The 21666-nt window shown below is 39.4% G+C and overlaps 1 protein-coding gene and 1 pseudogene across 8 annotated transcripts in view; both read left to right on the plus strand.

Annotated features, from left to right (window-relative positions):
* ICE2 (interactor of little elongation complex ELL subunit 2) overlaps positions 1-7335 on the plus strand; it is a 64073-nt gene extending 56738 nt beyond the window's left edge. For all 8 annotated transcript variants that reach the window (XM_047863941.1, XM_047863943.1, XM_047863940.1 and 5 more), the window contains 2 exons: positions 2012-2270; positions 6038-7335. In XM_047863941.1, the coding sequence (XP_047719897.1) occupies positions 2012-2270; positions 6038-6160 (382 nt within the window). In that variant the 3' untranslated portion in view covers positions 6161-7335. The remainder of the gene's footprint in view (positions 1-2011; positions 2271-6037) is intronic.
* A 90-nt stretch (positions 7336-7425) lies between these two features.
* On the plus strand, positions 7426-13998 carry LOC125169049 (THO complex subunit 5 homolog; annotated as a pseudogene).
* The last annotated feature ends 7668 nt before the right edge of the window (positions 13999-21666 follow it).

Here is a 21666-nt window from a genome sequence, read left to right on the forward strand (position 1 = left end):
TTGTGTATTCATTTTCTACTGCAGCTATAGCAAATTCCCACAAAATTCATATTGTAAAACAATACAAATTTATTATCTTTCAATTCTGTTAAGTCTAACAGGTCTGCTGGGCTAAAATCAAGGTGTCAGCCAGAGTGATTTTTTTTTTTTTTTTTTTTTCTGTAGACTCTGGGTATGATCTCTTTCCTGGACATTTGTGAATTCTAGAGGCCACCTGTATTCCTTGCCTTGTTGACCTCTTCCTTTTTCAAAGTTTCAAAGGCAGGTTGAGACTTCACATCACATTGTTCTGACTTCTTCATAGTTACATCTCCCCGCTGAGTCCCTTCTGCCTCCCTATTCTACATTGAAGGACTCTTCTGATTACATTGGGCCCACTAACATAATCCAGGAAAATCTTACCATTTTAAAATCAGATTAGAACTTTAATTCCATCTTAGTTCTGCTTTGCCAGGTAATGTAATATATTCACAGACTCTAGGGTTTAAGGTATAGGCATCTTTGGGAGGTCATTATTCTGCCTACCATGGTTAGTACCCATCCATGTACATTGCACTGTATGGTACTTTGAAGACTCTCTTCCTTGAAGTATCCCATTAATGGGAACAGGGCACCTGGGTGGCTCAGTCGGTTAAGCATCTGACATCAGCTCAGGTCATGATCTCATGGCTCATGAATGTGAGCCCTGCGTCAGGCTCTGTGCTGACAGCTCAGAACGATTCTGTGTCTCTGTTTCTTTCTGCTCCTTCCCTGCTTGCACTCTGTGTCAAAAGTAAACATTAAAAAAATTTTTTTTAATTTCTAAAAAGAAATTAATGGAACATAACTTACCAGGTTTGTAGGCAGATGCATTTAACTAAAGTATGATTAATCCTTATTTTAAATGATATGGGAAATAGCTGATGTTCTAGCACCTTTGAGCTAGAGGAATATAAAATCCCAAGAAAGCACAGGATGTTAATCATAGCCTTTTGGCTCTTTATGTTGATATACTGAATTCCTTAAAGCTTTCTAAGGAGACAAGGAAAATGTAGATTTGTTGTTTGATAGAAGTGATTATTGTAATGGTAGAGAATCATAATTAAGGTTATGGCCTATGGAATTCAACCCCCTGAGTGTATATCTAAGCCCTGCACTCAGAACTTTGGGCAGATTGTTTAGTGTCTCTAATTTCTATTTAGCTCTAATATGGGGTGAATAATTAAAATTATGCCTTAAAGATTTGTTGTTGAGAATTCAATAGTAAAATGGTTTTTAAGCAGTATAATAGTTAGCTCATGATAAACATTCATACCTATCAGCTGCTGCTGTTATTTTTTTTCTAATAGCACCTTATATTTTGTGATTGTTCCATTTTTTTCCTTCCACTTTCTTTTAAACTATATCATATTCACTTCTATATCTCTTAATCTTTATATTACTGGATACAAAGCAGGTTCTGTGTTTGTTGTGTATGTACACTCCTGAAATGGTTTTCATTATATGTTATCCATGGATTAGAGAATTAGACTGTTTCCCATTAAATTACCAAACACTTAAAAATTGATTGAGATAATAGTAAAAAGAAAGTAATTATATATCCTGAACTTTGGAATAAGAATTAAAATAATTTCCTAAAGGTGGCTTAGTCGGTTAAGAGTCCAACGTCGGCTCAGGTCATGATCTCGCAGTCCATGAGTTCGAGTCCCGCGTCGGGCTCTGTGCTGATAGCTCAGAGCCTGGAGCCTGCTTCAGGTTCTGTGTCTCCCTCTCTCTCTGCCCCTCCCCCACTCACGCTCTGTCTCTGCCTCTCAAAAATAAAGAAATGTAATAAAAAAAAAATAATTGCCTAAAAATCATGAAAATAGTCAAAAATAAGACTTACTAAAAGTTATTTGGTCATAGAAGTGTTTTTAGAGGTGGTATTCCCTTCCTATAATTGTTTTCAATTTTACTAATAGATCATGATTGAGAAAATGCTGTTGAAATTGACACAATGAGCCAATGAGTTGTATTTCCTTGTATGATTTAGCTTGCAGGAGGGTTCCTACTTGTTGTCTCACGCAGCAGAAGATTCTTCACTCCTGATCTACAAGACATCTGATGGAAAAGTTACTAGGACAGCCTACAATTTACATAAAACACATTGCAGCCTTCCTGGTGTACCTTCCAGTCTCTCAGTTCCCTGGGTCCCTTTAGATCCCAGTCTGTTACTACCATATCATATCCATCATGGAAGAATACCTTGTACTTTTCCACCTAAATCACTAGGTCCCACACCACAACAAAAGGTAAGATCTTTTTGGCAATTAAATGTTCCATTAGGTTGTTTATCTGTTTCATTGACAGTACAGTATTTTAACAGCCTGTCCACATTTGCTACATTAATCGCAATATCATTCTAAAAACTATTTTCAAAAGAGTAGATAAAGTTTTATGCTTTACTGAGTCCATTTATTATCAGTGGAAGTTTCTATTTTTGTAAGGTTTATAAGTCAACTAAAGAAAATTCTAATAGCTTGTCCAGTGGGAGCATCCACCTAGTTAAATCCCTGTGTTCCTATGAAAAGCAAAGTTACATTTTTTTCTGATTTTTATTTATTTATACTGTTTGATATCATTAAATATTTGAGACAATTTGCAGAAGAATATATACGATAAAATTACGGTGGTACAATTAAAAATTGATAAGTAGGGTATAGAAAAATAGAAAAGCAAGTTTTAGCCATTAGTGAATGCAGCACCTTATTAAATGTACGCTGAACTGTTAAGGACTAAATTGTGTTTACAAAGTATTGTATAACTCCATATTTATTGAGTTATAATTAACATTACTCTCTTTGTAGAATCCTTCCTGGAAATACCAGTTGAATGACTTTTCCCTGTCTGAAACTTTTATAAAGCCATGGCTAGAGAAACTCTTCATCATGTCACTCATTCTTTATATCATATAAGATACTCCAGTTTGGGTTTAGTTGTAGGAAGAGTTTTGTTCTGTACAAGTGGATCTGAACGTTCAGGAAGTAAAAACTGAGTGTATTTTCCTTCCCTGCTGACAAAAATCTTTGAGTCAAAATTACTGTCTGAGTTCCATAATCTTACCAGTATGTGTCCTGGAACAGCTATCAGTTACATATTCTATGGATATCTTCTCTTCCCCCCCCCCCCCCATGGTATATTAATCTGTGTTTTCAAATCCTTTTAGAAATGGCTGGAATGCAAATATTGAGGATCTTTTTATAATTTAGAGTAATGATGTTGTTTATATTTTTCAGTTCTTTACCCTAATGTTACTGTATGGGAAGATCTTTTTAGAAATGAGAACTCCTTGCTCATTCTTAGCTAACTCTGGCCATGAAAACATATAAATATGGTTAACTAGTTGCTATAAGTGAAAGAATGGATAAAGTTAACATTTTAAATCATTTTGTCTACAGTTCTGGTTTGTTATTTCCAGTTTAAATTTCATTTGACTAGTGATTTTTATAACTTCCTAAGGCAAAATTTTCTTCACTAACTTAAAACTAATTGAAAACTACTTTTGAGGGGCGCCTGGGTGGCGCAGTCGGTTAAGCGTCCGACTTCAGCCAGGTCACGATCTCGCGGTCCGTGAGTTCGAGCCCCGCGTCGGGCTCTGGGCTGACGGCTCAGAGCCTGGAGCCTGTTTCCGATTCTGTGTCTCCCTCTCTCTCTGCCCCTCCCCCGTTCATGCTCTGTCTCTCTCTGTCCCAAAAATAAATAAACGTTGGAAAAAAAAAAAAATTAAAAAAAAAAAAAAAGAAAACTACTTTTGAAAGATTTGTGTTCTTTCAAGGATAAAGATTTCCATTTCATTTGGAAGTCCTGATTATAGTGTCTCACCTGTGACATACAATTCTGTATGGGGGTGACTTATTCCTTTTTGGTTTAATACTTCAATATGATTCCATATGTTCAGGGTTTGGCCATATAAATACAAAAGTAAACAGTTCACTTATATGTATATGACCGAGCAGTTGCTGGTTTGTATTTTTTAAGACACTTCATATATTCAGTGCCAAGGACAAACCCTTAGTGAGATTATCTGAGACACAGCTGTTAGGTCCAGTTAGATAATTAATGCTTGGTTTGATATGTTTTCAAGTCCTTGAAAGTTTTTGGTCATCTCTTACACATCTCGCTACAATCTAGCTTTATGTCTGGTGGGAATTACCTGACCTTCCTCCCTTACTTCCTCCTAACCAGGCCATGGGAATGGGACTCCAAGTCAAGGTAAGCAGACAGGGTTTCTAGCCTTAGCAGCAATAGGAAAACACTAAGGCTTCAGGAAACCTAAGGATGTAACACCCTACATGAAACAAAAATCATCCACATATTTAATGGTGTAAAAACTCATATAACAAATATTCCTGTCTCTGATACAATCCTTTAGTCCCTAGTCCACTTGCAGTTCTCATCTTTGTGTAGTGCCTTAAGTACTAACCCTGAGAGATACCACAGTGGAGTCTATATCTGCCTCTTGCTTCATGGAGGAGCGCTTCCCCTTGCTTCCTATGCCACTCCTGACTTTTTCCACTTCCAGTGCTTTTGCAGAGGCTCTGTGCCCATCCCTTTTCTCTTTCTACAACTTTGGTACCAGATACGCATTAGACACACACACACACACACACACACACACACACACAAAATCTCATGATGGAAGTTTCACAATGCTTACTTTCCTCAGCGATATAGTAGATACAATTTAGGGTCATCACTATACTCTTATAGTAAATATCAGCTGAGTAGGGAGTGGTATAGATAATCTGAAAATCACAGCCCTTTTCTAATCAGTGCATTTGAAAAGTTCATCAGATTCGGACAGACACTGGCAGACTCAAATCCCAACTGGAGTTTGTCCTTTCTGGTCATCTGATGGTAAACTAAAAAATACCCCTGAAGAGATAACATACTAGGTTAGGGAAGCTGGAGTCTGGTGCATCCTGAGTGAGCCAGTAGCCCCTTAGAGCAATGCTAATAATATGTCTCATATTTAGGAATATGCGTGTGCTTGGAGTAACAATATTACCCATCACCACCAGGTCTGGAATTCACTGGACAAGATGCGAAGATACAAAGGGTGCAAGGTGGCCAGGGAAAATAGAAGCAGAAATGGACAGGTCCTGGGGAGATGGTTTTAGGCTGTATGGCCTTGGCCCTTCTCTGCAAGGCCTGAGTTTCTCCATTACCACTTGTCAAAACTATGTTCTCTTAGTGTCTAAGGAGATGACAGAATTTCCAGATCTCATCTTCAGCAGGACTACAGTTAGCAAGGGATTGTGTCCTAAGAATACGTCTTCTCTCTTGTGTAGGCTGTGTGGACTAGAAAGTGAGGGTGGGCAGCTACTTTTGCTGAAGAGGAGTAGATATTAAGGTAGCACCAGCCTCCCACCAAACTTTCTTCCTCCCACTTCCCTTCTTCCTTTTTTCCTCTGTAGCCTCCTTCCAATTTTTTCTTCCCATTTTTCTTTCTTGCAAGAATCTTCTCTTTCAGCTTCTCAAGTTTTCCTTTTTACTTGGGTTCTTTTTTTGCCTTCCTTTTTTCCCCCACATTTATTTTCCCTCGTTTTCTCTGCAGACTTGGCTATTTTTCTTACTCTTTGTCTCTTTCTCCATTTTACAATTTTTCTCCCTCTTAACCACCTCCGACCTTTTTCTTGTATTTCCTTTCTCTCCTATCGTTTTTTCATTTCTACCTTTCTTCTGTCCTTCAGTCTTTATTGCAAACACGTTGCTCAAAAAGCCTGTCATCCTATCATTTTCTAATTTAACATTTCAGCCTCTTCCAGGTTTAACACAGAGTAGTTTCTCCCTTCACTTCTCTCCACCTACCCTGATCTATTCCTTCTGTGATTGCATTTGAAAGTTTAGTACTTTACACTGTGTCAAATTAAAGTTTGTTTAGAAGCAGCCAGGTGGCTGGAGATTAAAAATATATAAAGGACTATTTGCAAGGTAATTAGTACATATATAAATAATATGGAGTTCACTGTATATAAATATGTTGTAAACATATTAAACTATTTGCTTCCTCTCTTAGGTTGGTGGAACAAGAATGCCTACACGCAGCCGCAGGAATCCAGTTTCCATGGAAACCAAAAGTCTGCCTGCTCAGCAAGTTGAAAATGAAGGAGAAGCTCCAAATAAAAGAAAAATAACTTAAGGACTCTGCCATGGAAAATGAAGAAAAACTGGTTTTAACAATGTTCAATTTAGAAAAGTTGGAGGGAGAAATATACCCAGAATATCACTGGACAAGATGAACATTTTTCTTTCAGTGTCCTTGAGAGTTCTTAGAGTGCCTTGAAAAAATATGTTGGCTATGTAAAGGAATGTTTCAGCTAAAATGGAATGTTATACTTTTACCATTTGATGTTTGAAGAGAATCTAGATATGTTTTAACATTATCATGGCAGGGAAACATATAGAGGAGAAAAATATTTTTATAGTACACCTTTTCCAAAAACTGTAAATAGGAAAATCATTTGCTTTTTTTAAGAGCAATATTTATCATTGTGTGTTATGTTAACAATTTGAATTATATCACCAATCTGTTGAGATTGGCTCAAAAAGCTGAATCTTGGCACTGTCAGAAATAATTTTGAGCAACATAAACATTGCTTCTGATGCATTGTGACAGTTTTTATATACTATTTTAAAATGATTGTTGCAAGTTAATAAAGTTAATATCTTTAAAAACTTGATGCAATTTTATTGCAGAAGCCAAAAATTAAAAATAAATAACTCCATGCCTCTGAAAAGTCACAAGTTAACAGTTTTCTTGTTGGTCAACCATCAGTTTTTTTAAAAAAAAAACCTTCAAAAAATAAAAAATAAAAAAATAAAAAATAAATAAAACAAACCTTCTGTGGCGTTATAGGTTTGGTGATGAATACCTCTATCTCTTGGCACAAATTTCAGCTGAGTGTTAAAATATGTTACTGAAAGCAGAGATGATCATGTTTTCCAGAAAAATCTCATTATTTCAACTGATAAGGCTAATATGTGATACATCATAAGCTATTTTTTTCTTATCTGTACTGATTAAATTTCCTAAGACCACAGGAGATGAATTTGGGAAAGCTCATCATCAGCTGATGTTACTGTAGCCAATTTGGACTTAAGAAGGAATGGACTTATTTAATTTTTGTATCTTGTTCTTTAATGTGCAGTGAAAGTTTCAAAAATATGTGCACTGTTTGTAAAAATACATGTTTTGTAATCCAAAGTTATATCTGCTTTGTTTTTGGAATTTTTAAATGTGTTTTATGCTAGTAAAAGAACTAGTAAAAGAACTAGTAGAAGAACTAGTTCGAGAAATCTTCTTAACTATTATAAGTAACAGTTGAATATTTTTATTCTCAACTACCAAGTTTTGTTTTGATTTTTATAATCGGTTATAAAATATTTTTTAATGAGTAATTATTAGTAAAATTGTTTTATGTATTTTAATATGTAACTTCCTCATCCTACCATTCCCCCTTTTTTTTTTAACGTTTATTTATTTTTGAGAGAGAAAGAGCACGGGGAAGGGGCAGAGATTTCAAAGCGGGCTCCTTCCACACTAACAGCCGAGAGCCCGATGTGGAGTTCAAACTCACATATCACAAGATCATAACCTGAGCTGAAGCCAGGTGCTTAACAGACTGAGCCCCCTACGTACCCCCTGCCATTCCCTTTTTAAAACATTGAGCTTTTTTTTAATGGACTTGAGCTTTTTTTTTTTTTCAACTTTGTCACATGCTTCCATATCCCAGACATATTTTAGTTGTGAATCATTTGGCAGTGAACTAAGGGAGAGGCAGGGATTCCCTTGGAATTTGCGCTTTTAAAAAAAACTAGACGATGATTTCTTCAGACTTCTAAATACCAGAAAGACTTGGCTTTCAATTTTTAATATTATTTTTTACTTAGTAAAACGGGTGGTCCTATAAGTGATTATTTTGAAATTATCTTAGCCATAAATTTGAGTAACCCTGATAAATATATAAATCCAGCCTTAGGTTTTCATTTGTGCTTAATCAAGTCTCTTATAGCATGTATTTGATCCTGTTTGTGCTTTTTCCTTGATTTTTAGTACAACCATACCTCCTTTTATTGCACTTTTCTTTGTTGCACTTTGCAGGTAGTACTTTTTTTTTCTCTTTTTTACAAATTGAAGGTTTCTGGCAACCCTGGGTCAAGCAGAGTCAGTGTTGGAAAGAATGCGATGGACCTGGTTTCCTTACACCCATGGTGAAGGTATAATTTATACATACCTCTTGGAAAACATTTAGTTCAGGAAATGTCTGAGTGTATTTGTGTGTCACACAGTCTTAAGTAGGTCCTCCTTGTTACTCTCATATTCTTTTTTCACATACCATAGTATTTGTTTATTTGACTTACTGTCTTTCTTCTTGAATAGACTACAAGCTGTGTAAGAATAGAAGCATACTTGTTTTGTTCATACTATGTCACAAACACCTAACCTGGTATTCTGTCTTATAGTTTCAGCTTAATAGATAGAAGTTGGATGGATGCCTAAATGAAGGTCTAGGTATCAAGGACAGATTTTATTTTTTCCAGGAGCTCACATTCTGGTGGAGGACATAATACTAAACTATGTGGTAAGTGCTCTGATAAAGTAATATAAAAAAAGCCATATAACCTGAACCTGATAATTAAGGCAAGTTGTCTGAGATGGAGCCTGAGGTGAGTCTTTTCGAAGTGAGAAAGGGTTATAAGGAAAGAATGAAAGATCTTCCACATAAAAAGAAAGAAGCATATGCAAAGGTGAAAGATGGCCAGAGTGTAGGCTCTGAACTTGGGATTTGAGAGAAAAAGCTGTTGGCCAGGGACAGACATGCCATTCCATGACATTTGAATGTTGTGCCATTTGGGAACTAGTAGTAAATTTAAATAAAGACAACATGAGCAGGTAGTCTTTTGAAAAAGCTTGATGGCATCAGTCTAGAGAATGAAATAGAGGTGGGAAAGACTGTAGGGAAAGAGAAAAGTTGAAAAGCTGTGTTACAATAATTGAAAAATGGTAAAGGCCCTGAATTAAAGCAATAAGAGTAGGGCTAGGCTCAAGTGACAGGAAAATAAAATGGTAACTTAGTGAAGCAGTTGGTAGGAAAAGTCAAATATGGTTTCCAGAGAAATCCCAATTTCTCATTTGGGATACTGGGTAAATTGTGATGTTACTCATTGAGAGGGAGGAGGAAAAGTGTGGATAGGAGTGGCAATGTGGATAGGAGTTAAAATGTTCGTTTCCTTTCATTATTGCTTGGATTCTGGGTTTGGATGCAGTATGGGTTATATATTGCTGCAAAGTAAACTACCCCAAATTTAGTTAGAACAACAAACATGTATTAGAGTTTCTGTGGGTCAGGAGATGCAACTTAGCTGGGTGTCTCTGGCTCCAGGTCTTTCATAAAGTTGCAGTCTGGCTGTTGGCTGGGGCTGCAGTGATCTCAAGGTTTGACTGGGGCTGGAGCATCTACTTTCAAAAAGGTGAAGCCCGTGTTCCACTATTTGTCGTCAGGAAGCCTTATCCCCACTGCTTGTACCTCTTCATAGGTCTCCTGGACTATCCTCATGACAGCAGGTGACTTACCCCAGAGTGAGCTATCCAAGAGAAAGAGCAAAGAGGGCACCCAATGTCTTTTTGTCTTAGAAGTCAAATACTGTCACATCTGGCATATTCTCCTCATGAGATACAAGTCATTAAGTGCACACTCAAGCTCCACCTCTTGAAAGGAGGACTATGGAAAAAATTTGTGAGCATGTTTTTAACTATCTCAAATGTCATGAACATTTTAGGGATGCAGAAGAAGAATTCGGTTTGAGGTGGAGAAAAAAGAAAGGACACTGTTTAGTGTCTTATTACCAGTATGTTGAATCTAATAGAGGTAGTTGACATCAAAGAGGGTTGATAATTTGAGTTTTGAACTCAGGAGCCTGATCTCATTAGTACGGATTTGGGAATCGGTATGTCTGTGGTGACTGAGAGAAATAGATAAGGTAACATAGCAGAAATGAGCATCACGAGAGGAGGATCGTGAAAGGAGCTCCAGAGAAAACCATATAACTTCAGTAAAAGGAGAAGTTTCATTAAAGTGGCTAGTATGGAAATCAAGTGTATAAACATTAAGGAATAAGTTGCTGGACAGTTTTGAGGCTGCATGCGGTCTCTGCTATCTCCTCCTGACATTGCCAAACAACCATGTCATCAGAATCAAGCAAAAAACAAGCCCAAAGTGATCCAAAGTGATGGAGCTCCATCTGAAAGGAAGCATAACCATTCTGACAAAGAACAGGAAGGTAAATACTAGAGCAAGGAGGCTGAGGCAGACCTGTGGGACCCTGGCAGAGACTGAGCTGTGCAAGTACACACAGGAGTTGTGGAGGCTCATGGCTGAGATCCAGGAGCTGAAGAAGATGAGAAAAAGACTGAGATGGAAGATGAGACGATCCAGAGCTGTGTGCATTTCATGACTCTGAAGAAGCTTAATCGATCAGCCCATATCAGATTGAAGAAGGCAAGAGATCAGACCCATGAGGCCAAGTAGAAAGTAGATGCCTGTCACGTGCAGCTCCAGAACCTGTTGTATGAGGTGATACACCTGCAGAAAGAAATCACCAAATGTCTGGAGTTTAAGTCGAAGCATTGAAGAAATTGATCTGGTCAGTTTAGAAGAGTTTTATACGGAGGCTCCTCCAGATATTAGCAAGGCTGAAGTCACCATAGGAGACCCTCACCAGCAAACCCTTGCATGTCTGGACTGGGAGCTGCAGCAGAAGAAAAGGCTGACAGAGAAGTACGTAGAGTGCCTGTCCAGCAAGGAGGAGATCTTCAAGGAGACTGAGGTAAAGAAGGGTACCTCAGCAGCCTCCAGGCTTGCCTCAGTAGCATCACGCAGGCTTCCCTCCCAGTGTAAGAGTACCTATTCATACTGTTTGACCAGGCTCACAAGCAATATGAGACAGCTAAACACCTGCCATCTCCCCTCTATATCCTCTTTGTCCAGGCCGCTGCATGTAGGCGGGCCTGTCATAAGACATTGTGGCGATTGAAGGCAGTGTGGACAAAGCCAGGGCTCTGTTTAAGCCTCCTGAAGACTCCTAAGATGATGAGAGTGACTCTGATGCTGAGGAGGAACAGACCACAAAACGCCAGTGGCCCTCACTGGAAGTTCAGTTTGATGACAAGTACATGGAGATGCTGAAGAGGCACCTGCTGCCTGTCATGCTGGACCTGAAGTGCAAAGATGACAGTGTGCTTCACCTGACTTTCTACTACCTCATGAACCTCAACACCATGACGATTAAAGCCAAAGTGATGACCACCACGGAGCTGATCACCCCATCAGTGCAGGTGACTTTCTGTCTCCTCACTCAGTCCTGAGCTGTTTGTATCCAGGAGATCACAGAAAGAAGACTCTGAATCCAGCCATTCAGTATCAGTTTCAGTGGCATCCTGAGTTTGAGAGACTATGTGCTTAACCCATATTTCTGGGTACAGAAGCTAGGTGACCTCCTCTTCCCACAAAGAATAGCCTCAGCACACGGTGATTGCTGAACACTTGCCGAGCGCTGGCCACATGGGGACCACCATGAAACTGCTGAAGACTAGGGTGCAGTCCCACCTGGCCCTCCAAAGTTTGCCTCCTTGGAACATGGCATTGAACCAGTTACCAGTGGTTGACAGTACCTCTTCCCTGCAAAGGTTGTCTCCTGCCTGGTGAAGTGGGTCACGATTGCCCATGAGGATTACTTGCAGCTACATTTCACCAAGGACATTGTGGAGATGGGACTAGCTGAGGACACCAATCTCTACTCCTGGCACTCATGGAAAGGGCACAGCCAAACTCCAGGCTGCCGTGGTGCTGAACCCCAGCTACTCTTCCATCCCAACCATTTTCCAGCTCTGTCTGAACTGGAAAGGGGAGAAAAACAGTAGCAATGATGACAACATTCAGAGCATGGAGAATGAGGTCATCGTGTGCTATAGGAGCTATGTCCCTCAGTCCAGCCATCATCTCTTGACCAACCAGCTGCAGTGCCTGTGTGTGCTGCTGGACACACACCTGGACGTGGAGAGCCATGATGACAGTGTGGAGGAGCCCAAGGAATTTCCCCAGGAGATGTGTCTGCGGCTTTTCAGGGGTCCCTGCAGGATGAAGCCATTTAAATATAACCAACCTCAAGGATTCTTCACAGCCTGTTGATTCTTCCTGGCCTCTAGACTCTGCCTCTGCTCTCTGCTCTAGCCCACTTGTGACTCTTGATACTCTCCAAAGACAGGATTTTTATTTATAGCCTATTAAAGTATCACTTGACCAAGTAAATAAATAAACATTAAAGAATAGTAGAAGGTGAGATGGAAACAATGAAACTCTTCATTGCCAAATGATCACCAAAACTTGGAAATAGTTTCATTAGTTGGATCTTCTTTTGCACCTGCAAAGGAAGTTAACCTGTTCCTTTCCATTTCTCCCTGGATTATGGCTTTGGACATTGTAAACATTTTAGACATATTACAAGGAGGCATGGGTTTAGGGTAGAGAAGGGAAATAACACTTTAGTATTTTATTATGAACACACTAAATCCGAAGTGTCTCACTAATTCGCATACTAAGATGTTTGTTATGTGTTACAGGTACATGGTACCTTTTTAATCAAACCGTATAAGTATTTGATATCAACTGTGTTTTCAGCACAGAGCCTGCTTTGGGTCCTCCCTCTCCATGTTCCTCCCCTGCTTATACTCTCTCTCGTTAAAATAAGGCACACTGCATTTAAAAAAAAAAAAAAAGCAAGCATAAAAAAGTATTTGATATCAAGATTTATTGAGTTTCTCACTGAGATGTATGTAGAAATAAAGGAGATGTATCTCATTGATCCATTCTCACCATGTTACCTTGGCTAATGTCTAAACTTATCAAGGTATGTAGGGGCAGACACACAAAGCATCTATCTGGGGATTGGATCTGAGCTGCCAAGAAAAAGTTACTGAAGGCCCAGATGTCCATTTCTAGGATGAGAGGCTTAGATTGCCTCATCAAATAGGAAGATTCAAACAGTACAGGGTTTGCCTTGGCATACACGTTGGCTTTCAATATATGAGCTACTGTTAGAGAGGGATCAAGCAAGGAGCTATTGCTGTCCATGCATGGAGTAGCCTGGTTAATTCTGTAAGGAATGGGAGGAAAAGCCACAGTGTGAATTAATCAGTGTTTTGAAAGTGAAGAAACCTAAAGAGTCTGTGATTAGTAGGTTGAATTCCTCCTTCCCTTTTCTTGAGCACCTGCATTTCTTGGAGGGGGAGGGGGAATCTTTCCTCCAGCCACTATCCTAGGTTTGGCTTACCCAGAAATGTACAGCACAGGAGAGTATATGCATGTTAAGAATCACACTGCAGTAAGGCAGTGCTACACTGATGCCAGGGATTGTGGCTCCCCCAAGCCCTGCTTTAATGCAACATCCGCTTTAGCCAGCTTTTACCAACACACAGATTAGCCATCTAGTCCCTGCCTGCATGCTTTTGCATGTAAAGCTGTACCTGCTTGGATTTATTATCACCAATTGGAAGTTTCATTAGAGTGGCCAGTCAGTGGGAAATCAGGTTTATAAACATTAAGGACTTAACTAGAAGGTGAGGTGGAACAATGAAATTCTTCATTGCCAATTGATCAGCAAAACTTGGAAATGATTTGATGATGCTTTTTTGAGCATCTATTGGGGGTAGTGCATTATGCCAATTTCTTGGGATTTAAAGATAAATAAGATTGGTTTTTTTGGTCTTAAGGGTAGTATCTAATCTTGTTGGAGAGATAGATGTGTGAAATTAGCTGTAATACAGAGCAGAATTTAGCACAGTAGTGCATAGGAATAAGAAAAGGGGGTACTTGAGAATAAGAGAAGCTCATGATAGAAATGGCCTTTATATTTGGTTTGAAAGACAAGTAAAATATTAATATGGACAAAAAAGGAAGCAGAAGGGCACCTGGGTGGCTCAGTCAGTTGAGCATCCGCTTTGGCTTGGGTCATGATCTAACATTTCATGAGTTCGAGCCCCACATGGGGCTCTCTGCTGTCAGCACAGAACCTGCTTCAGATCCTCTGTCCTCCTCTCTCTTTGCCCCTCCCCCATTTGCGCTCTTGCCCTCTCTCTCTCTCTCTCTCTCTCTCTGTCTCTCTCAAAAATAAAAAATAAAATGAAAAAGGAAGCAAAGCATTACATCATGAGTAAAAATCATGAAAAGTGCTGATTTTCAAGAATAGCAAATATGCTCATGTGACAAGCATGAGGGGGAAAGAAGATAAATGGGAGATGAAGTGGAAGAGGTAAGTTAGAGCCTGAGTGTGGAGAGTATTATTATTCCCAGATAGTTTGATTTGATTCCAAAAGCAGTGAGGAGATGTTGAAGGCTTTTTGAGCAAGATGACATCAATTTTAGGATACTTACAATATAAAGAATTATTTAGAGAAAGGAAAGACAGGAGGTGGAAACTCTGAATTAGCAAGTGGATGGAAAAGGTGTAGATTGGGAAGTCATTTAGTTAGCAGCTATCAGATTTGACCCTATCCCCCAAATGAATGTTCACTTCATGTAATATAGTCACAAGTAGGTAACAGACACTAGGTGTTGGGAATACAAAGATGAATTAAAGGTCATGGCACATGAAATAGCTTGTGTGTGTGGAATTATGAAATGAAAGTTTCAAAGACAGCTGAAATTTTTAGCCTGAGTGCTGCCACTGACTTAAATGAAGATATCAGAGGAAAAATGTGGATTTGGCAAAAAGACAACTAGTTATGTTTTCAACCAAATGTCAGCAGTACAATTAAGATGATGTCCTGTGGAACCTGTAAACTCAAAATGTGGGTCTACAACTTAGGGGGGAGAAGTATCACTTTTGGGCTGATAAACCAGGAATTTGGGGCTGGCATGTCTGGGACCATGCTGGCCTTTTCTTTCTTTTCTTTCCCCCACTTCCTCTTTACTAGGGCGAAGAAACTGGGAGTTTGGTTATATACTAGATTAACTGGGCTAATAAATACACTGAGAATCATGGAGAAGGGGAAGGCAAGAATCAACCCTGTAGTATTGGACTGGAATTGGAAGTATGAGAATGAATCCATGGTACTTAATATACCGAGAGAGTGGGAGAAACAGATACAGCTGTGTGTGTGTGTGTGTGTGTGTGTGTGTGTGTGTGTGTGTGTGTATGAATACATAGTTTCTAACTCTGCTGATAGAGCCTAGAAGCAATGATACTCTAGAAGCAATGAACACACTTAGTGCCCAGATCTTGGTTTCTAAATTCTCTTCTTCACTAAAAGAAATCAAAGCTCCTTGGAGAAATTATTAATTCCAAGACTGAGCAGGGAGAATACAAGAAGAACCTGGAGCATCATCTTGCACCAGAAAATAAGAAAGTGCTCAAAGAGTGATGGGTGCATGCCAAAAGAACCCAGGAACTAGCTTAAAGGAGTTCTTATGTCTGGGAACATTTGAGCATGAAATGATGACGTAATGTTTTATAATGCTTTGAGTAAAATAGTAATCCACAAGCTCATCCTGGCATAAAGGAATAAATAAATGGGGAAGAAGGAAATACTCTGTTCTACAGTTGATTTATTGCCAATCAATAAATCCAGAGGGAATGATGGAATCAGAAAAATCTATTTGCAATAATTATAGAAATAATTATGTATCTAAGAATCCTTGAAGGGTGCTAAATATGGTGGGTGAAAACTTGATGGCAAATAGAAATATTCACATAGTCTTAAAGAATCTCCCTATTAGATAGTTATTATGAAGTATAATATACCTATTTACCTAATCCTCAAGAAATCTGGCAGAAAGTATCTTAACCAAGAGATTAAAATTAGAGTCATCAGTAATGAGACAAATCACCAATGTATGTTTCTTACTATGCACCAAGAAAAGCACATTACTTAGATGGTATATTACTGTCTGACTCACTCAGTGTTACTCTATTTCATTTTAGATCAACAAAAGACATACAAATTCAGATTAAACAATTTGAGAGAAACCGTATATCAAAACCTCTTGAAAACATTCTACCTGGCAGCCAAAACTTGTCTGGACAAATCTATTTTTCTTCCTGGTGCGGCAAAAAAAAAAAAAAGGCTACTCTTTGACACAGTTCTGAGGTCTGATCATCTGCAGGTAATGTTCCCCGATGCCAAGGAAACATCCACAGTTTTTCGAGTTGTTCTTCCAGCAAGCCTTTTGCCCAACTTACTCTCCAGAAATAAACTATAAGGTTTTTTGGTTTTAGCCTGTTAGAGAGACTCCAAATAAACAAAGAGGATATTGTGTCCAGAACCAGTTTTACTGACTGCCTTATTCTCCATGAGATATTATTTAAATTTCCTCCTGAAGTGTGCAACTCAAAGTGAGAAATGAGTCCAGAATAAATGATCAAGTGACTGCAGTCTGTTTAAAGTTAACATTTCTCGACGACTAAGATGTAGAATGTATTTTACAAAGTTTGTGTTTTGTTCTAACACTATGCACACAGCAGTTTTACTAATGTGAAAAATAAATAATGGAATGCATTTTGCAAGTATAATGTCTGCCCTCTGCCCCACAAAAAGTGATGCAGATTATAATTTCCCAAGTGCCACAACGGGCAGCTGGCACGAGTCTCTGTCCAATTCCAAAATGCAATTTCATAGAATTGCACAATGAGTTCTTTTGAGTTCAAGAAGAGGGTGAGGGAAAGTGAAATCACAGTGCATGAGACTTGAATGTCTCTGTGTATGTGTGCATGTTGGGAGGCTAATAAAGTGGTGGGTCAGTCCCTAATTCAGTTTGGCTTTTTTTTAATGCTACACTCTAGTGCCTGGAAACTTTTACTCTTGAGGAGGAAGGACTGTGTAACTTACTAAGTGCCTAAGGCCAAAATGTCATTTTGCATATTAGGGAGTGCTGAGTTTGCTGTCAGCCAAGCCTTCTGCCTCCCAGGAGCCGGTGCTAGAGTTAATTCTCATCCAGCAGATGGGGGAGTCTTTAGAATGTTAAGACTGTCAGCTGCAACTCAGAGAGAAGTATGAGAAGTTGAGTCTCAGAAGTAGGCAGCCCAGAGTCAGAGTTTGTTGGAAGAGGCATGGGGTGTGGAGAGGAGGCGGAAGTAGGGAGCTCTGAGTTAGAGTCTCCACTCCTTCATTTGCTAAGGCCTTCTCTCTCCCCTCTTTGAGTTTCGGTCTTTTCATCTGTAAAATCCTGATATTTATACCTTCCCAGCATATTCTGTAGGCTCTAGTGGACTTCCAATAAATATTATAAAAAATGGCTCTAAAAGTTCTTTAGGTTTGTGAGTTCGAGCCCCACATCGGGCTCTGTGCTGACAGCTCAGAGCCTGGAGCCTGTTTCAGATTCTGTGTCTCCCTCTCTGACCCTCCCCCGCTCATGCTCTGTCTCTCTCTCTCTCAAAAATAAATAAACATATTTAAAAATTAAAAAAAAAAACTGCAGGTCACTACGTAAATGTGAAGTATCATCAGATCAAATCAATGAATAATGTCTTTCGATCTAAAACTTGAAAGGAGTTTGCCAGACTGGAAGGGAAATTTCAAGCTCAGGGACAAAGTAGAGTCAATGTTTGTTGGTGCAAACATGGAAAGCATGTTGGAATGGCAGGTCATTGGTGTGGCTAAGACTTGACCAGGGTGCCTTTGGTTGAAGGGAGGGACCCAAAGGATCTAAGAAAGCATGCTGGGGAACTTGTCACTGAAAAGCTTTGATTGCCTTAGAGACTGTGGCATTGCCTTGAGGTGGGGAATAAGGAAAAGCTTTTTATTTTTTTAAAGTATTTTATTTATTTTTGAGACAGAGACAGAGTGTGAGCAGGGAGGGACAGAGAGAGAGGGAGACACAGAATCCAAAACAGGCTCCAGGCTCTGAGCTGTCAGCATAGAGCCTGACGTAGGGCTTGAACTTTTGAACCACAAGATCATGACCTGAGCTGAAGTCAGACACTCAACCAACTGAGCCACCCAGGCACCCCAGGAAAAGCTTTTTAATGGAGGTGGCAGTAGAGGTGGACAACACGGTTGAACTTCTATCATGGAAACTATGGCAATATATAATATGTAGGATAGATTTGGGGGCAGAATGGAACGTAGGGAAGCCTGAAGGCAGGAACATCTGGGAAGGCTATTTTTCAGTCTGAACTGAAGGTTCCGGTGATCCATCTTACTTGGCCATCTGTCACCTCTGTTTTTGCAGTACCAGATAATACCTGCCACGTTTGGGAGAATGTGGCCTGATCTTAAATCTCCTGGAGTTGGACAAGTCAGAAATGGAGTGATAAGTAGGGCAGACCCTCACATGAGCTTGGTCAGATGCTTTCTCCTTCCTCCACAGCCCCAAGTTAAATGGAGTAAGGATTTCTTTGTGAAAAAAAAAATTATTCTTTGGGGCATTAAACTCTAATTATATCGTTTGGAAGTACACTGTAAATCTGGAAAAATGTTGGTATCCTCCCAAGAAAGTCATTTGAAAAAAAAGAATGGTTAGCTCTTTAAATGCCACTTTTACCTAGTTGGTCTCTTTCCTAACCTTTTAAAACTTGGACTCTGGGGTATACGAAAGAAAAACAAAATGAGCCAAGCAGCTGAGCCCAGATGCCCAAACTGAAACCCAAATTGCCCTCCCTTTAGAGGCTTGAGGGCCGGGGTAAGTCATGCTATGGGCTCCTCCCCAGAACACTTTAATGTTTGTGGGATAATTATGTTAATGGTAAGTGTCTAACATGAGTACTATATCCTTGAATGAGAAAGTTGACTTAATCAGTTAAAATAGTAACATGTTGACCAGTTCTGCCAGCTCATGTGGGTCTCTACCATGCCTCCTGCCCCTCGTTCCTTTCCGGTTTCATATCTGAAAAGGGTATGAAGACTTCAAGTATTTTTTTTTTTCACAATACAGAACAGTTAACTTTATTATGTGCATTACTTATTAATAGACTAATTTGTTAAAAAAACTAACAGAATCAATGTTAGTGACTCTGAGAAAGATTTCTGTTTATGAAGGAAGAGTACCACTCGAGGAGACTGCTCAATCTTTATGAGGAGTGATTGGCAGGGGTCTCTAGCCTGACTCTGCATCCACTAATTCTGTGCCTTCTCTTTTTCCTCTCCAGGTGTCCAGGGTCATAGCTAAGTTTGTTCCAGCCATCCAGAATACTCTACAATGCCCCTGGCTCTGGAAGAGGAAAGGGACTGACAGTGTTAACTGAATCCATTTTGAATGAGACATACATCATGCCAATGTCATTCACTGGAAACTGTAACCAGCTTGGTTGGCTAGTCCCTTGCCCATGGAATATTGGTTTTTCAGACTTTTTTTGATGTATAAGTACCTAAACCATAGGTATGTCATTACTGAAGATTCCATTTCAGTCCACTATATTTTTGGACATTCTCACAAAAAAGTACCTTTTTTGTTTTTTAATTAGAGGGGGGGATATGTGCATGAATGGGGGAGAAGGGTAGAAGGAGGGAGGGAGGGGGAGAGAGAGAGAGAGAGAGAATCTCAAGCAGGCTCCACACTCAGTGTGGAGGCCAACACGGGGCTCATTAGGCCAACATAGGGCTTGATCTCACAACCCTGTGATCATGACCCGAGCCAAAATCAAGAGTTGGATGTTCAACCAAATGAGTCATTTAGGCACCCCCCAAAAAGTAATTTTCAATTGTATTACATGATTTTGAATATTTAGTATCTCAGGAACTCTGAAAACTTTATTGGACTGATAGATATTCACTTCAGACCTCGTATCAGAATGATCAGACTTCCTTAAAACCAGAAAATCAATACTGCTGACTCCATCAAACAATGTAAGTAAGGGCTTAATCATGGTTTCCTGTATTTTTAACTCCAGTTGAAACTCCTACTATCCTTTGCCCGTTTAGTCATGAGCCTTGGCTCAGAATGACCTCTAGCTGTTCAGCTCCTCTGGGTCTACTAATGTGTAGTAGACCCAGATTTGCCTTAGGCTCTGAGGAAAATACTTAAGTAGAGGAGTTCCAAAATTTTTTTCAAATTTTCACATTAGTGGCATCAACCAAATAAATATATACCGTCTCTAGTGACTATTCCTTTTTACCTGTTTTTATACCAGAATGGTTTGCCTAAAAACAGTCACACCTCTGCATTGACACTGTCCACAGATATAGAATACATGGGGTATATGTTACATTTCCTCTTCTGTGGTTACACAATGACTTCAAATAGCTATGAGTAATTGAATGGATTGGCCAAGACAGAATGTCTTACTTCCTTTCTCTAATGGTTAACTGTATTCGTCATTCTCACATTGGGCTTCCCTGTACTTTGATTTCATGTCTCATACATTGGTCAAATTGTAATTACTTACTTACCTCTGCTACACCTTGAGGTTGGAGTTACCATTTTTCCTATTATGAGTTTGCTGTAGTCCTGCCCTAGTGCCTGGCATATAGTGAATACTCAATGTTTGTTAAATTGAGTGAATTTGTCTTGGGAGTTCTTTGATTTTTATAGTTAGGCACTGGCTGCTTTTTCAAGACATGGACGATCAAAATCAACTAGGCATTTATTTGTACTATTTTAATAAGCATTTTAGCAATTTCATAGAAAAGATGTGTAAAACATTTGATGAAAAAAACATTCATGTAAGTGATATTTACAGAGGAAAGATGGGGGCACTCAATGTAGGGACACATCCTGGGAACAATTTCTCAATTAGGAGTATTGTGAGTTACATTGTTTTTTTTTCATTCTGTTTCAGTCTTAACAGTTTTTCTCAGAGTCCTTCCTTTGGAGCTACAGCATAACCTGAATATTAGAATTGTTTTCTTTACCCCACCCTAGTTGCTATAGCTGATGAGTCATAGAAACCAGAGAAGGGAAAGACCAGTGAAATCATCTGGTTCATCTCCAAATTAGGGAGTGGAGGCTTGGGATTTGGGGAAGACTAACCTCTCATTTAAAAAGGGGGAAAACCCCAAAAAACTGCAACTAGAGCTGATTAGAGCAGCTCACCCATCTGTCTGTCTTTTGCTTCTAACCCCATCTTGAGATCTACCCTATTAGAAGACAATCAGGAATTCTTTCCAAGGGCCCCAGGAATACCAGATGCCAAAGTGTTAAGAAGCTGAACTAAAATTGTACTGCCTGAGTAATAAAGTTGGATTATGAATCTTCCAAAGATTATTTTAATGGAGTCTTAAAGAATTTGAAACTCGGTTTTAGTAAGACCTTATACATTTAAGAGCTAGCAAAGGATTTACAGATGGTCTGGGCTAATGTGTGCAGTTCCCAGATGGAGAAATTAGGATGGAAATGATGAGATTACAGGTATGCCTAGGTCAGGAGTACAGGCCTCCCAATCTGTTTCTCTTTGTGTCAGAATAGCCCAGGATCCTCCCTCACAGTGCTCTTCTCCATCATCTTCCTCTCCTCCTCCTTCTCTTTTGCATTATTTGAAGAAATGGCATGAATGATTTACCACTGGTGCCTACTCTTCATGTCAACCGAGTCCAGGTATCACATGTCCTTGGGCCACAGAGGCAGGCACATGCCACTTTGGCCCCACCTACAGCCTTTCTACCACACTCCTTGCTTCCCTTCTGCTTGCTTCTGTGTTGTTTCAGCTACTGAACCT

The sequence above is a fragment of the Prionailurus viverrinus genome, chromosome B3, assembly GCF_022837055.1.
Source record: "Prionailurus viverrinus isolate Anna chromosome B3, UM_Priviv_1.0, whole genome shotgun sequence".
Taxonomy (NCBI): Eukaryota; Metazoa; Chordata; class Mammalia; order Carnivora; family Felidae; genus Prionailurus; species Prionailurus viverrinus.